We start from the raw sequence: 13,894 nt of genomic DNA, 5'->3' as shown, positions 1-13,894 counted from the left end.
TTCCACTTTTAAATACAGTTTTGTATCATGCCGTTTCCTGATTAGAGAGAATCTTTCTGGCACATTTTCTTCATCGTGATTTTTTGTTTGATGCTTACTTATTGCTCAGTTTATGACATGATAAATACTAATACCGTTATTTTATCCCAACAGTGTGCTGTGTGTAGTGTAGCTGTACTGGCAAATGATCCCCAGACACCCTTCTCAACAAGCAGCACCATGATGTTCTCTGAATTCTACAGAGGCGTGTGCTAATGCATTCAGCCCGTGACCTCTGTTATTTTATTTGATCATACAAAATAGTGTTAATTTAAATTTAATAGCTGCTTGTCATGGGGAAACACACTGGGCCTGTGTCGGGGAGCAGCTATTCATACTGCACATGCCAGCTGGGCCGCTGCTATTTGAGGTCAGAAACGAGATGATGGCAGGGGATCGGCTCACCTGCAGCACTTGTACTTGTTGTTTGTCACAGCCAAAAGTCTTAAAAGTCATGTCACACTTGTGCCTGAATACAGGGTTGAAGGCAGAGACAGCGTTTTCAGTTTCATCTCAAATTTCTGCGAAGAAGCTCTCATACAATGGAAATAGGCTTTTTTAAGGCATTACTATGTTCTCTAATGATAGACCATTAGCAAACACATTTAGTGCAAAAGCGTTCTAGTGTGTCCTGCCAGGGACAAAATGTCAGGAGCAGGTTTGTGTTATTTTGGGTTTCTTCTTATTTCCATTGTAGAATGATGGGATTCACCTGTTATTGTGCCTACTTGACTTGTTAGTCTCTAAATGAAATTGTTAACTCAAGTCCACATAAGAGCTGAAATAAGTTGATTACAGGATCAACTGAAATTAATAAGCAACCATTCTGATGATTAATTAATCGTTTGAATCGTTTGAATTTAGGCAAATAAAATTCTAGTTCCAGCTTCTCAAACATGAACATTTGCTGCAATTTTTTGTCTTGCATGTCAGTGAACTAAATTGTTTTAGGTTTTGGACAGTTTGTCTAACATGGGCAATAAAAGCTATAATATAACATTTTATAGGGTATTTAAAAAATAATTATCACAGATTAACCATTGTTTTTCAATATGAAGGTTTAAAAAAGTTTAGGCTTTCAAGGTTTGAAAATGTAGTTTTCCCTCAAAAATACAATTAATCTCTCCGAAATCTAAAGTTGGGATACAGGTCAAGCAGTTACCCTCAGCTCTACAGAGCTTTTCAGTGTCTTTCAGCTCATTTTTTTGCTTTTTTTGGGCCACTACATAACTCTTTTGGTTCAGTCACCCTCTCTCATCTGTGTTGTTTCCAGATGCAGCAGGCAGCTATTTTCAGAGAGGAAAACAGAACTAAATACAGAGCGAATATTGGACTTACATTCCAACAGGCAGCCAGAAACTCCAAATGAATGATAATGTTTTTCTGCAATTGTTGGATGTGGAAATAAGCAATTTTAAGGGCGCACTCACACTAGGCAATTGTACCATGCCCAAGCAAGTTTGCACCCTAAAGTCTGGATTATTTGGCTAGTGTGAGTGCAAGTGTACCGTACTTGAGTACCGTACACTTCCCTAGTCCAGTACGCTTGGAAGAGGTGTGCTTGAGCACGGTACACTTGGTCACGCATGCGCATACGGTTACGTACACAACGCGCAAAACATGGTGAAGACATATGAACCATGTGACCATCCCTCCACAACAACAATAGCAATGGCGGCGTCGAAGGGCTCACATTGGTCAGATGAAGAGGTGGAGTGTTTGATTGAGATTTGGGCAGAGGATGGCATCCAGCAACAACTGGACAAGACGCACAAAAATTCAAAGTTTTTGGTAAAATCCGCGTAGTGTAGTTGTAGTTAGCGAGCAGAGCTTCGAAGGCAAAACAACAGTCACTTAAAGCGATGGTTCGGCGTAATTTCGACCAAGCGTCATATGCACCATGAGGTATATCTAATCACTGCCTCAGCTCTTTTGCTGTAAACATCTTGCGCGATCATTGAAATACCGTGTGGTCGCGCGAGATCCCTCACAGATCTCTAGATGTGCTGTGCAGGATCTTGCGCGACCACACAGTATTTCAGTGGTCGCGCGAGATTTTGACTATGTTTACAGCTTTAGCAGTAGCAGCAGAGTAAAAGCCATCAGGTAAGTGTTTATTTTAATAAACTCCTGGTGTACTTACAAATATTCCAATGCATCGATTTATGAGTAAAGACCCTATTTGTACTACTGTAGAAGTTTGATAACAATCCAGGCATTATTAGTGGGGTAATTTACGAGATACACTGGTGGTTCTGTTAGCACCTGTACTAAGCCATTCAGCTGATGGCTCTAACTCCACTATGCCAAAATGAAAAAAAAGGGCTGAGGCGGTGATTAGATAGACCTCATGGTGCATATGACGCTAGGTCGAAATTACGCCGAACCATCGCTTTAATGATGACGTCACACCATGCGTATGTCCTATATCAACGTGATGATGTATGTGTCGGAGGCAACTGTGCTTGAGTACACTTGGGTTTGGGGTAATGTGAGTGCGGGCCAGCGGGTGACAGGGGAGGGGGGATATTCGTGCTTCAGCACGGTACGGAACAACTGGCCCTAGTGTGAGTGTGCCCTAAAAAGGTTTGTCATATAATTTAGCACAAAATTAAAGCTGACCATTAAAATTCAATCATGTTAATATCGTAAGGAAATCAACAGTTGAAGTTGACATATTACTGGTAATCCATAACAGCATATGTTCTTTCACTTTCGACAGTTATGTTGTTGTAATGTAGCGAGCAGGGACGGCTTTGCTCTTTAGTGAAAAATAAAATCCATGCTAGCGTGTAAACCAACATGTTTGTACTCCCCAAATGTATAATCAAATATTCTTATGCTCATCATGAAAGGAAATTATGAACTGACCCTGGAAATTTACAATTTGTGTAGTCGTCATCTTTCCAGCATCACCAGGAAGCTGTAGTTAATAGATTACCTCCTTTTCCCAGTGCATAAATCTAATTCAAAGTCATAAGATCACTGTAAACACAGGCTAGACTTATAGTATGTGGTAATTGTTGCACAGACCAGAGAGGCAGACTTAGTAATGGTGATTATCAGCTAGTCGTCGAGTAGCAGTCCATTAGCAGTCAATGCAAGCGTTGATCTGCATAGCTGCAGTGCAGATAAATAGCATCCAGGAGGATCATGTCTGGAAGGTGAAACTGTGACCGATTTAACATTTTTGCGGAGAGATCAATCTCCTCTATGTCTCTCGTTGGCTGCAACGATTGATTTTTACTGTGTGCTGAAATGAGATTTAATTAAATTAGAGAACTGGCTATTAATAGCTTTTTCCCGCTCACAGAGGACCAAGCAGACTTGTCTTTATTGTTCACCTTTCATGAACCATGGGATATTCACTGAGGCAGACACACACACAAAATCACAAATATTCTCCTTTTCCCTCTGTGGATGTCTGTACAGTATGATGTCTAGTTATGTTCATGTGATTTCCATCTCCACTGGGACATGTTGCATGTCAAATGATGGGCAGAAGCACTTCTCATTTCCTCTCCTTTCCATACACAGGAAAAAAAACATTATTGGATTTCCTCTTGACGTGATAGATACCACCCTCAGATGTTGTGGCTTGTCTAATATTCTCTCAGAAGTGGTTTGGATCATTACAGAGCCCCCCTGCCCTTTGTCTCTGCAGCTGTTGCTATCATGTATGACCCAGTCGCTCTTTTGGGTATACTATTAGTTGCTCTGAGTTCGTTGCTAATGCTGCTAATTACAAAATGAGGAGATTGGCACTCACGTAGTTTACCGATCATCTGGGTTGGGGAGGAGTGAGGGCAATGAGAGATGAAACTCTAGTGACAAGAAATTGCTTCAGGATGGTAAGTGATCAAAAGCAGATAAGGTCTCTGATGAAGAGAGTTTCCTTTGATGGGGCTGGCCTTGATGTTTAATGGTCACTCCTTATTCTAAAAACCTGAAGACTTCATGAGTACCATCTTCAAGTTCACATTGAAGAAATTCCTCATTTGGGACTGTAATACTTTCAGCTTGCACATATAACAATTCCATGTAATGTTCCATGGAGTTATGCAGTAAATATTTAAGGTGTAGGTTATGATCTGCAGTTGGATTTCACCACTACAAAGCTAGATACATATTTTGTACATGATTGTATAACTGACTATTTATATTGTATTTTGTGATATAGACTAAAGGTGGCTACCCACAGACTTAAAACTGGAGTTATATCAAACTAACTTACCTAATAGGAGACTACTGTCATGCCATCACCATGTTTTCGAGAGTTTCTATCCTGTTGAGCAGAATGTTTGCAGTGAAATAGCTTTACTATATATGTAACTGAGAAGAAGACTTTTGAGTTGGTCTTCAATATCGTTCATGTTGTTTTCTTTATCAGCAATTTCCTACGTTATTGGAAACTTTGCTTGACAAAAGTCATAATTCGCATGGTCACTAAAGGTCTTTTTTAGGCTAAAATGTAGATGATTTTCAGCCCATAAACAAAAGACAATTTAATTATTATTTTTTTTACTCATGACAGTAATATATACTATTTCACTAAAAGGCAATATATACAGTATAATAGTCATGCATTATTGCTGAGCTCTGCACAGGATTGTGCAAAAGTATATGTGACACTCACTAGAAAGTTTAAATTTGTATTAACAGGCTTTTTGGCCACTTAGGGGCCCCAAAAATAAGTTTTGAACACAACACTGAGTTGATATCACGAATCATTGTCAGCAAACAGTTGCTTATCTACACATGCAGTAAATACGATAAAAACATTAGTATTCATTTGTGTTTTTGTCTAATATTCACTTTCTTTTAGCTCTGTTTTTGGTTTTTACTAATTCCTGAGGGAAATACCTGGCTCTTTAGCTGCGAAATGCTCCATTACGTTGACCAGCTGGTCGCTAACAATCTGTTTGTCATTTAGTGCTGAACAAGTAGTGTGCTGAGGGTTTTTAGATCTTTTTCTCTGAAAACAGCCACCTCTTGAAACAACACTATGAGAGCAGTGAGGGTGCACCAAAGCAGTGAAGTTGCAGACTGTAAAGCTAAACAATGAGCTGAAATTTGCTATAAAGCTGTGTAAAACTGAAGGGAGCTGCACAGTTGGGTGATAATTCTCTGTTGGCTCATCACTACCAGCAATGCCTCTCACATAACAGGTTGTCATTGAAAACATTGTTATTATAAAAATCAATTAAAGCCCATTTAAGTAAACACAGTTATACAAATAGTTTGCTCTTCATGACAACCATTCCCCCCATCAGGCACTACATGAGGTGTTGTTTGAAGTCTTGACTAAAGCACATACTGTGTGTAACTTGGAGAGTTTGTAAGCTCCTCATAACCATTGGAAAGAATGAATAATGCCTTCAAGTGCAGTTACAGTAAGTGCAGTACAAGTATCTCTTAGTCACCAGAATGATAATGTTGTGCAGGATGTAAGCTGCCAAATTTGCTGAGGTCATAGGACTGAGTCACATGTAATAAGCCAGTGTGAACTCTAAACAGATTATTAAAAGGAAATCACTGATCATTTCCATAGAACTCAAACCCACCTTATGAAATATATGGAGTGTAAACATTTGGAAGAATAGTGCATGATAATGCATGATGTCTTAAGATGCAAAAACTATTTGTTGAGCTGATGTATTGAATAAAACAAACTAGGCCCTTTTTCTAACACTACTGTGCTTCAGTACATTTTTTAGGCAGATGTACTTCAGTGGGTGTATAATACATCTTGTTTTGGGAATTACCACACATTTCACTCCATTTATGCTGCTCTGAGATACAATATTGAAGACAATGGTTATGCATACATCCTGTGAGATTTGTCTGAAATGATGCCTATGTGTGAAGGTCACCTGCAAGATGACTTCAGATGAAGTTAAAGCTGGCTGAGTGATGAACCCCCAAATCATCACACCGTGCATACAATAGACCCACAAGTGAACCAGCAGCCTATCAAAAAACTTTGCAAGTTAATGAAACACAGGCGAAGGACTCAGTGTTTTCTCAGATGTTGCTTATATATTGTATATGTCATTTTGATTACCGTTCTTTTAAGCTGCATTATTTCATTGCATTGCATTATTTCCAATGATCGTCTTGTGGACGCAAGACACATTTTTGTGTGAACAGACTAAATTCACCATGACCTCTACAAAGTCTTTGTAATTTTAACTATGAGTTATTCAAGGCTACACAGCGAAACTTTTCTAAAATTATTAATAAAAACATCAACAATACTCTTTTTGCTATGGTTGATAAACTTACAAATCCCCCTGAACAGATAGGTCCAGAACTCCTTTCCACAGAAAAAATGCAATGAATTTGCTTGCTTTTTTTGTGAAAAAATCCCATCCATAAGGTTAAATATGAACACAAATCATCAAAACAATAACATGATGCAATCCCTAAAACCACCCAGGAATAACTCAACTGCGATGTTACAATTTAATACAGTTGACCAAAAAATTATAGAGGAAACAGTTCAGCATCTTAAACCATCAGGCTCCAATCCCATCTGACTTCAATCAGGCACGTTTCCTAAACACCTAAAAGTACTGCCATTAAGCCACTCTTAAAAAAGAGAACGCTGGATGCTTCCATGTTAACCAACTACAGACCTATTTATGTCACTGTTTAGAGCAAGTCAAAAATTTCCTTCAATTAAATCAGGACAAAACTGATTGAACAAAAATTGTTTTTGGCAATAAAGAGAACAGGCAGTAAACACCTTGAGTCACTGTCTCTAAAAACTAAAGACCAAGTCTGAAACCTTGGCGTGCTGATAGACTCAGATCTGACATTCAGCAGTCATATCAAATCGATCACCAAAACAGCCTTCTATCAGCTTAAGAACATATCCAGACTGAAGGGTTTTATGTCCCAAACAGACCAGGAGAAGCTGATTCATGCTTTCATCTACAGTAAACTCAATTACAGTCTTCTGACTGGACTTAAACAGCTGCAGCTCATTCAGAACGCTGCAGCTCGAGTTTTAACCAGAACAAAGAGATCAGAGCACATTACTCCAGTTCTAAAGTCTTTACACTGGCTCAGAGTCAGCTATAGAATACATTTTAAAGTTCTGCTATTTCTCTAAAAATCATTGAATGGTTTAGGTCTAGAATACATGAATGACATGTTAATAGAATACAAACCCTGTAGGGCTCTGAGATCTAATGACTCAGGTAAGAAAGTGGAGCCCAGAGTTCAAACTAAACATGGTGAAGCAGCTTTTAGTTATGCTGCACACAATTGGAGCAAACTACAGAACTGAAATCAGCCCCAAATGTGAACATCTTTAATCCGGTTTAAAAATGTTTCTTTTCATGTGCTTATGATTGAGCTCTTTTAAAGCACTTGACATTTTAATCATGTATTTGCACTGTATGTCCTATTAATGATTTGCATGCAAATCATTATTTTATGCTGCACTATCATATTTCATGCTCTATTTTAGTGTAGCTTTTTATTTTCTTTCTCTCTTTCTATTTTTCTGTACTTTGTTTTATTTTTTTATTATAATTGGGGTTTTTTTATTGTATGTTTTTATGCTTCCAATTCTTACTGTTGAATGTTTGTTTTTATGTAAAGCACATTGAGTTGCCCTTGGGTATGAAATGCGCTATATAAATAAGCTGCCTTGCCTTATCTTAAATACTCTTAAACCATTGCAATGTGTGATTGTTACAAATGATATCTACTTTGCTCCACTGGAGGTATCAGAGCTCCAATTCTCAGATAATTTGCCTTTGAGATTTTCCTTTTTTTTGCCCTTTAAATAACCTTTTTAAACATTGAACAGGCTTTTAAATATACATGTAACACTGAACAATTTAGCAAATACTTGAAACATAATAGAAAAGCTATGTTGAGATACATTTCCAACTGAGAGGCAGTTGTGCAGTCCAAGGTTAGATGTTATCTTCTTACTATGATTTTAGGCAGAGTAGTCAAGGCACATATATATATATATATATATATATATATATATATATATATATATATATATATATATATATATGTGTATTTGATAGGGAAGATAGAAAGATGAATGAGTTCAATTATAAATCTTTCAGGAGCTACACTTCAGCTATTTCTTATTTCTGTACCATAGTTACCATCCTGAATTTAAAATTTCAGAGCGTCTTCAACAGCTGCCTTCCAAAAAACATGTTCCCTTTATATTATAGTCTTACAGGTCAACATGTCTCTATTGGATTTCTCATGAATCATGTAATCATGTATCTAGTGTGCACATTACAGCAAGAATCAATGGAAAATACTATATAGATGAATGAATTATAGGGTATGCTTCAGGAAAAATCACCTGAGTGTGAATATCAGATAACATATGAGTCATACAGGATGAAAGATGTTTTTCCTTCACTCATTATTCTCTTAACATTCACTTACCAAAAGAAAAAAAAGATTGCTCAAATCTTGCTTTTCGTTCTCTAAATACAGACTGGACACATCTGCAGTTTGATAAATATGACAAAGCAAATTATCACCACAGCTACAGTCGGATATTGACTTAATTTTATTCATTTCCATTCCAGTCCTTTGTATGGATTTGTCTCCTTACTATTTCTCCATATTAATCTTTTGGAAGAATGTCAAATCTTGGAGAGCCCTTTTATTTTCAAGACCTTCATTGTTAAAAATAGAGGATATGATAGAATACTGTCTTTAGGTGTTTTGACAGTAACTGGATTGCTCAGAGAAATTTAGTTTTTAACCTATCTGCATTGCTTTAGAACAAAAACCAGATACGATGCTTCTCAACAAATCGTAAGATGCATTTGCCTCCCTCCCTTTGCTCAATAAAACCCACCTAAAGCCTCTCCGAGTCATTCACACTCCCAGACAAAATGCCCCTTAAAGCAAACCAGGTGGCCTCGTTTGGCGGAGAGTCAATTGGAAGGCGAAATATGGAGTCCAATGGCTTTGCCTTTGCGACAGGCTTAGGTACAATAATTTTCTGTCTTTGTAAGCTGCTTAGAGAGGAATACTAGACCAAGGAGTCTCTTCAACTCGTTGAAGTACAACTTACTTTCTCTGTTCCAGTGGCTCAGCTGCTAAACAGAACACAAGTAAAACTGTCTTGTTAAGTTATTTTTTGTATATGATCTTTTACGTATTCATGAGGTCTTATAATCCACCAAGCTTGTTTCTATTGCCTGTAACAGAAGGTTGTAATTGTCTTGTCAGCATATTTCCTTAAAACATGTATTGTATTAAGTCATCAACTTTAACTGATTATCCATTTATGATATATTACGCACAAACAGTTGCCAATTATATATTCAGCAGACATGGAGCAACATCAGGAAGAAGGAGTAAAGAAATTCATGTTGTCTGCATGCATTGCACTATAGCTCATTAATGCAAGCCTTTACTATCAGGGCTTTCTAACATGCACATGGTAAAATGTATATGTAGATATACATTGTATGTGTATAAACACATCCATCATTTTATGTGAAAACACATTTAGATACGCCCACTGCAGTTTGAGAGGGCCATTTACGATACTACTTATTCCTCCATATACCAAAGGTTTTTTGTCAAAGTGTGACACTTATTTTCAATATCCAGGACATTACTGGAGACACAATTCCCATTTCAAATGCCCTCAATTTTAAGAAACTTACTGAAAACATGTTTATCCTTTATTTCTTACAATTCCTATAACACAGGAATTCAAGGTTTTTGATGCTATAAAAAATATCAAGAGCTCAAAAAAATATGCAAGCACAGGATTTGAACAGAAATATTTTACAACTGGGTCAGAGCATCTGAAAGGCAGGTCTCGTTGTGTGTTCCCAGTATGCAGAGGTTGGTACCTACCGAAAATGGTCCAAGGTAGGACAACTGGTGAACCTGTGACAGGTTGATTGGTGCCCAAGGCTCATTGATGCACTTCGGAAGTGGAGGGTAGCACCCTCAATAGAAGAGCTACTGTAGCACAAACCGCTGAAAAAGTTAATGCTGGCTATGATTGACAGGCATCAGAACACACAGTGCATCACAGCTTGCCCTGTATTCAGCTGTCTCAGCCATAGACCAGTCAGAGTGCCCACGCTGACCCCTGTTCATGGCCAAAAATGCCTACTATGGGCACATGAGCATCAGAACTGAACAATGGAGCAATGGAAGAAGGTGGTCTGGTCTGATGAATCACATTTTTTTACATTATGTGTATGGCAGGTGCGTGTGTGTCGTTGGGGAACAAATAGCACCAGGATGCACTATGTGAAGAAGGCAAGCTGCTGCAGTGTGATGCTCTGAGCAATGTTCTGCTGGGAAACCTTGGGCTCTGGCATTCATGTGGATGTTACTTTGACATGTACCACCTATGTAAACATTGTTGCAGAGCAAGTACACCCCTTTATGGCAACGATATTACCTGATGGCATTGACCTCTTTCAGCAGGATAATGCACCCTGCCAAACTGAAAAAAATGTTGAGGAATGGTTTGAGGAACATGACAGAGTTGCCCAGATAAATTCTCCAGATCTCAATCAGATCAAGCATCTAAAGAATGTGCTGAAAAAACAAGTCAGATCACAACTTGCAGGACTTTCAGAACCTGCTGCACACATCCTGGTGCCTGATACCAGAGGACTCCCTTAGAAGTCATGTGGAGTCTATGCATCGATGGATCAGAGCTGTTTTGGTGGCAATAGGGGGATCTACATAATATTAGGCCGGTGGTTTAATGGTTGTTATGGCTGATCGGTGTAATTCTCTGGGCATTTCACACTATGACTGACCAATTTCACCCATTGAACTGTGGTTATTTTGATCAATTGTTTACATAAAAATATTGACTAGAACACCATTTAAGTAAAAAAAGAAAGGCACCTTTTTGACTAATCGAGCATTTTCAAGAACTAGTCATAATAGCAGCCATTCATACCACTTTTACATTAAAAGTCAAAACACTAGAAGTGTCCTGATAAATAAAAATGTCAGCATCTCCTATTGACACATACAATATGTAGCACTGAAGCGGTGTGTACATGGCAAAGCTTGAGAGTCATTTGTGCATGCAAGTGGCGAGGGGGTATAATCTGTGATTGCAGTGGAGCTGCTCCAATAATGGATGCTGTTAGCCCACCATTTCAACCGGCTGCAGGCCTCTGTGTAAATGCTGCTGGCAGTGGATAATGGAAAAAAAGAGATCAAAGAAGGACAAGAAGAATCATGAACAACCTTGTGTTGTCTTGCTCTGAAGTAAAGCTTTTTAGATAGTCACACACAGGTTCTCTTTGAACCGGGCCCAGTGAAGAGCTGGGCTTCTCCCTGTCTCTCTGCTCCCCCCTTGTTAGTTCCCATAAATTGGACACTGGTGTTCAAAAGACAAGCTGTTTGGGTTTTGCATGCTTTCATTTTGCAGACGGAAGCAAATTGATCTGATGTAACTGATGAATACCCAACGTACTTTTGTGGGCAATGCTGTTAAAACACTTTGGCACTTAAGCATAATTAGTTAGAGGGTCAGGTACATCTGGTTAAATTCAGATTGATATTCACCTTGACAATAGCTTTGCTAAACTTATATTAGCTTACATATGTAAATGAAAAATACCAAGGGACACTACATTGATTGAAGAGGCATGACACCTGAGCAGGATTTATTCATTTACCTTTTGAGCCTGTCACATACTCTAAACATGTCTGTTCAGTTGATGTTCTGTGTTCATGTCCTGGGAGCTACTGAAGTATCCAGTTTCCAACTTGTAAATACCATTCACCTCAACATCCAAGTTGTAGTCACAACTGCGATCTTTCCAGATCAAGTTCCAGTTCACCATGTGTCTTAATGGATACAGTGCTAAAATCCAAATGCACAGTATTCTTTTATCCTTTACCGTAGAATTGATAGCATAGATAGGCAGAAAACTTTGAGAGAGGACATGTAGGTCCCCAGCTGGAGATGAACAAGGGTTAGTGTGGTTATATCTGAACCATTCATCCACAAACACCCAATCAGTTAATAGTTTGTTTTAACTCTCACACAACCAATTCTGCAGCTGTGCAACTATATATAGTGTTTGATGACATGAATGCTGACAAGTTTTTTATATGGGAATCTGAATGTGGCGTTAGGCTGCACATATAGCACTGGAAAAACTTAATTGAACTTTCCCTTTCCCTCGGATAATGGGTTATATCCTACAATTCCATGCACATGTTTTTAAATGGACATATTTAAAATGCTCATTCACACATTGTTTTGTTCTGTTTAAAACGACTCCCTCTTCACAGCCATTCATGCTGAAGTAATACAGAGCAACCTTCATTTTGTAAATGGTGTTAATTAGTACACCATCTACAATGCTAAGCTAATCACATCAATTTGGAACTACGATCTCATTATACCAATACTGATTTCCAATGTACAGTTTAGTGAAATCGAGGTTACAACTATAAGCCTTATTCTCACAGTGAGATATCCTCATCATGGAACATTTTCCTCCCTGCCTCAGTAGTCATACAGTACCTGCTTGTAACAATTGACTGGTAAATGTGAAGAGGAGGGATATCCTTATAAAAAATGATCTGCTGACATAGAGTCAGCACACCTTTCTTTGGCTTCTGGGTACAAGTCGAATAGCCTGGTTACATTTTGCAGTCCTGCTGGTTGTGTGATCATAATCTGTGGCTCTTTCAAGCATTCACTCTGTATCTGTGGGGATACAGTGTACAATAAATACCCTGCAGGGAACTACACCAATCATTTCCATTACCTGGTGGGGAAGGCATCGCTTGAAGATAGGTGTGACCGTGTGAGTCTGAGGCCACACAAGCATTTGGGTAAGCCTTATAAGACATTCAAAGTGCATACACAGGCCCAGCAGTAAACTGAATGCAGTAACATCCACAGAATTTACATTAGTGTCTGTGCCAGCAGTAGTCACGTTAAATAAAATCAGTACTTTAAGATCGCTTAAAAGGCCTCCAAAGGTGACTGTGGAAGTGTCTCTAGTGCACTCAATAAATCAGATCCCATGATTGCAAGAGGCGTAAGCTTAGGATAGCAGCTGGCTTGGGATGCCTGAATGGGTGGTGGGGTTTTTTTTCAGAGTATTTCTTCCTATGCTCATGCTGTGCACCTCATCAGCTCCTCTTCCCACTCTGCATGAACGTTCTCTTTCTGCAGAAGCTCCCAACACTGTGCCACACAGCACACCTCTGCTTGTCCACATACCTCCTCAGGATGGCTCTCCCAAATACTCAGATGGTCAAGTAGCCAAGAATTGAAGAAAGCAACATATCAAAGTATAAGATACCAAACCTTTGTATTTTGTTTACTCAATGAAACAAACATTTTAATCCTCAGTATCTTATGGTTTTATTAAAATGATAAAAATGTAGCTAAAATTCATCAACATATATTTTGGAGGCAGATAACCAAATGCAATCCCTCTCAGTGTGAGGGGTTTGTCAGTAAAGAAAATGACCATAAAGTGTTGTGATGCAGACTTCATTTCATTATGTATTTCATGCTGTGTGTGTAATATGTCTGTGCTTGTGTGGGGAAGTCAGTCTGACACAAAGCATGAAACATAAATGAGCAGTTGGGCAAGGGCCAGAAGCAGACGTGTCAGCTGTCCATTGTTTGTCCATTTCAGGTGTACTTATAAGCAACTGGTTTCATCTTGTTGATGAAGAGGTATTTTCCTGAAAACAGTAATCATCTTGACTGCATGCTCAGTAATTGCCTATTTAATGGCAAACACAGAATTGTATGAATTAGCAAAACTGTGTGTAGGTTGAGCTCCCTCACTGATAGTTACATTGGCACAAATGAGTACTCAGGGAGGTT

At 38.6% G+C, this 13,894-nt stretch overlaps 1 protein-coding gene across 1 annotated transcript in view; it reads left to right on the top strand.

Annotated features, from left to right (window-relative positions):
* The first annotated feature begins 1,710 nt into the window (after positions 1–1,710).
* pitpnm3 (PITPNM family member 3) overlaps positions 1,711–13,894 on the top strand; it is a 94,663-nt gene continuing 82,479 nt past the window's right edge. Inside the window, exons 1-3 of the mRNA XM_062419869.1 lie at positions 1,711–1,830; positions 12,741–12,882; positions 13,229–13,309. Of these exons, the coding sequence (XP_062275853.1) occupies positions 1,711–1,830; positions 12,741–12,882; positions 13,229–13,309 (343 nt within the window). The remainder of the gene's footprint in view (positions 1,831–12,740; positions 12,883–13,228; positions 13,310–13,894) is intronic.

This window comes from Scomber scombrus, chromosome 5 (assembly GCF_963691925.1).
Source record: "Scomber scombrus chromosome 5, fScoSco1.1, whole genome shotgun sequence".
NCBI lineage: Eukaryota > Metazoa > Chordata > Actinopteri > Scombriformes > Scombridae > Scomber > Scomber scombrus.
Note: the sequence above shows the minus strand (reverse complement) of the source record. Positions and strands in the feature narration are given on the sequence as shown.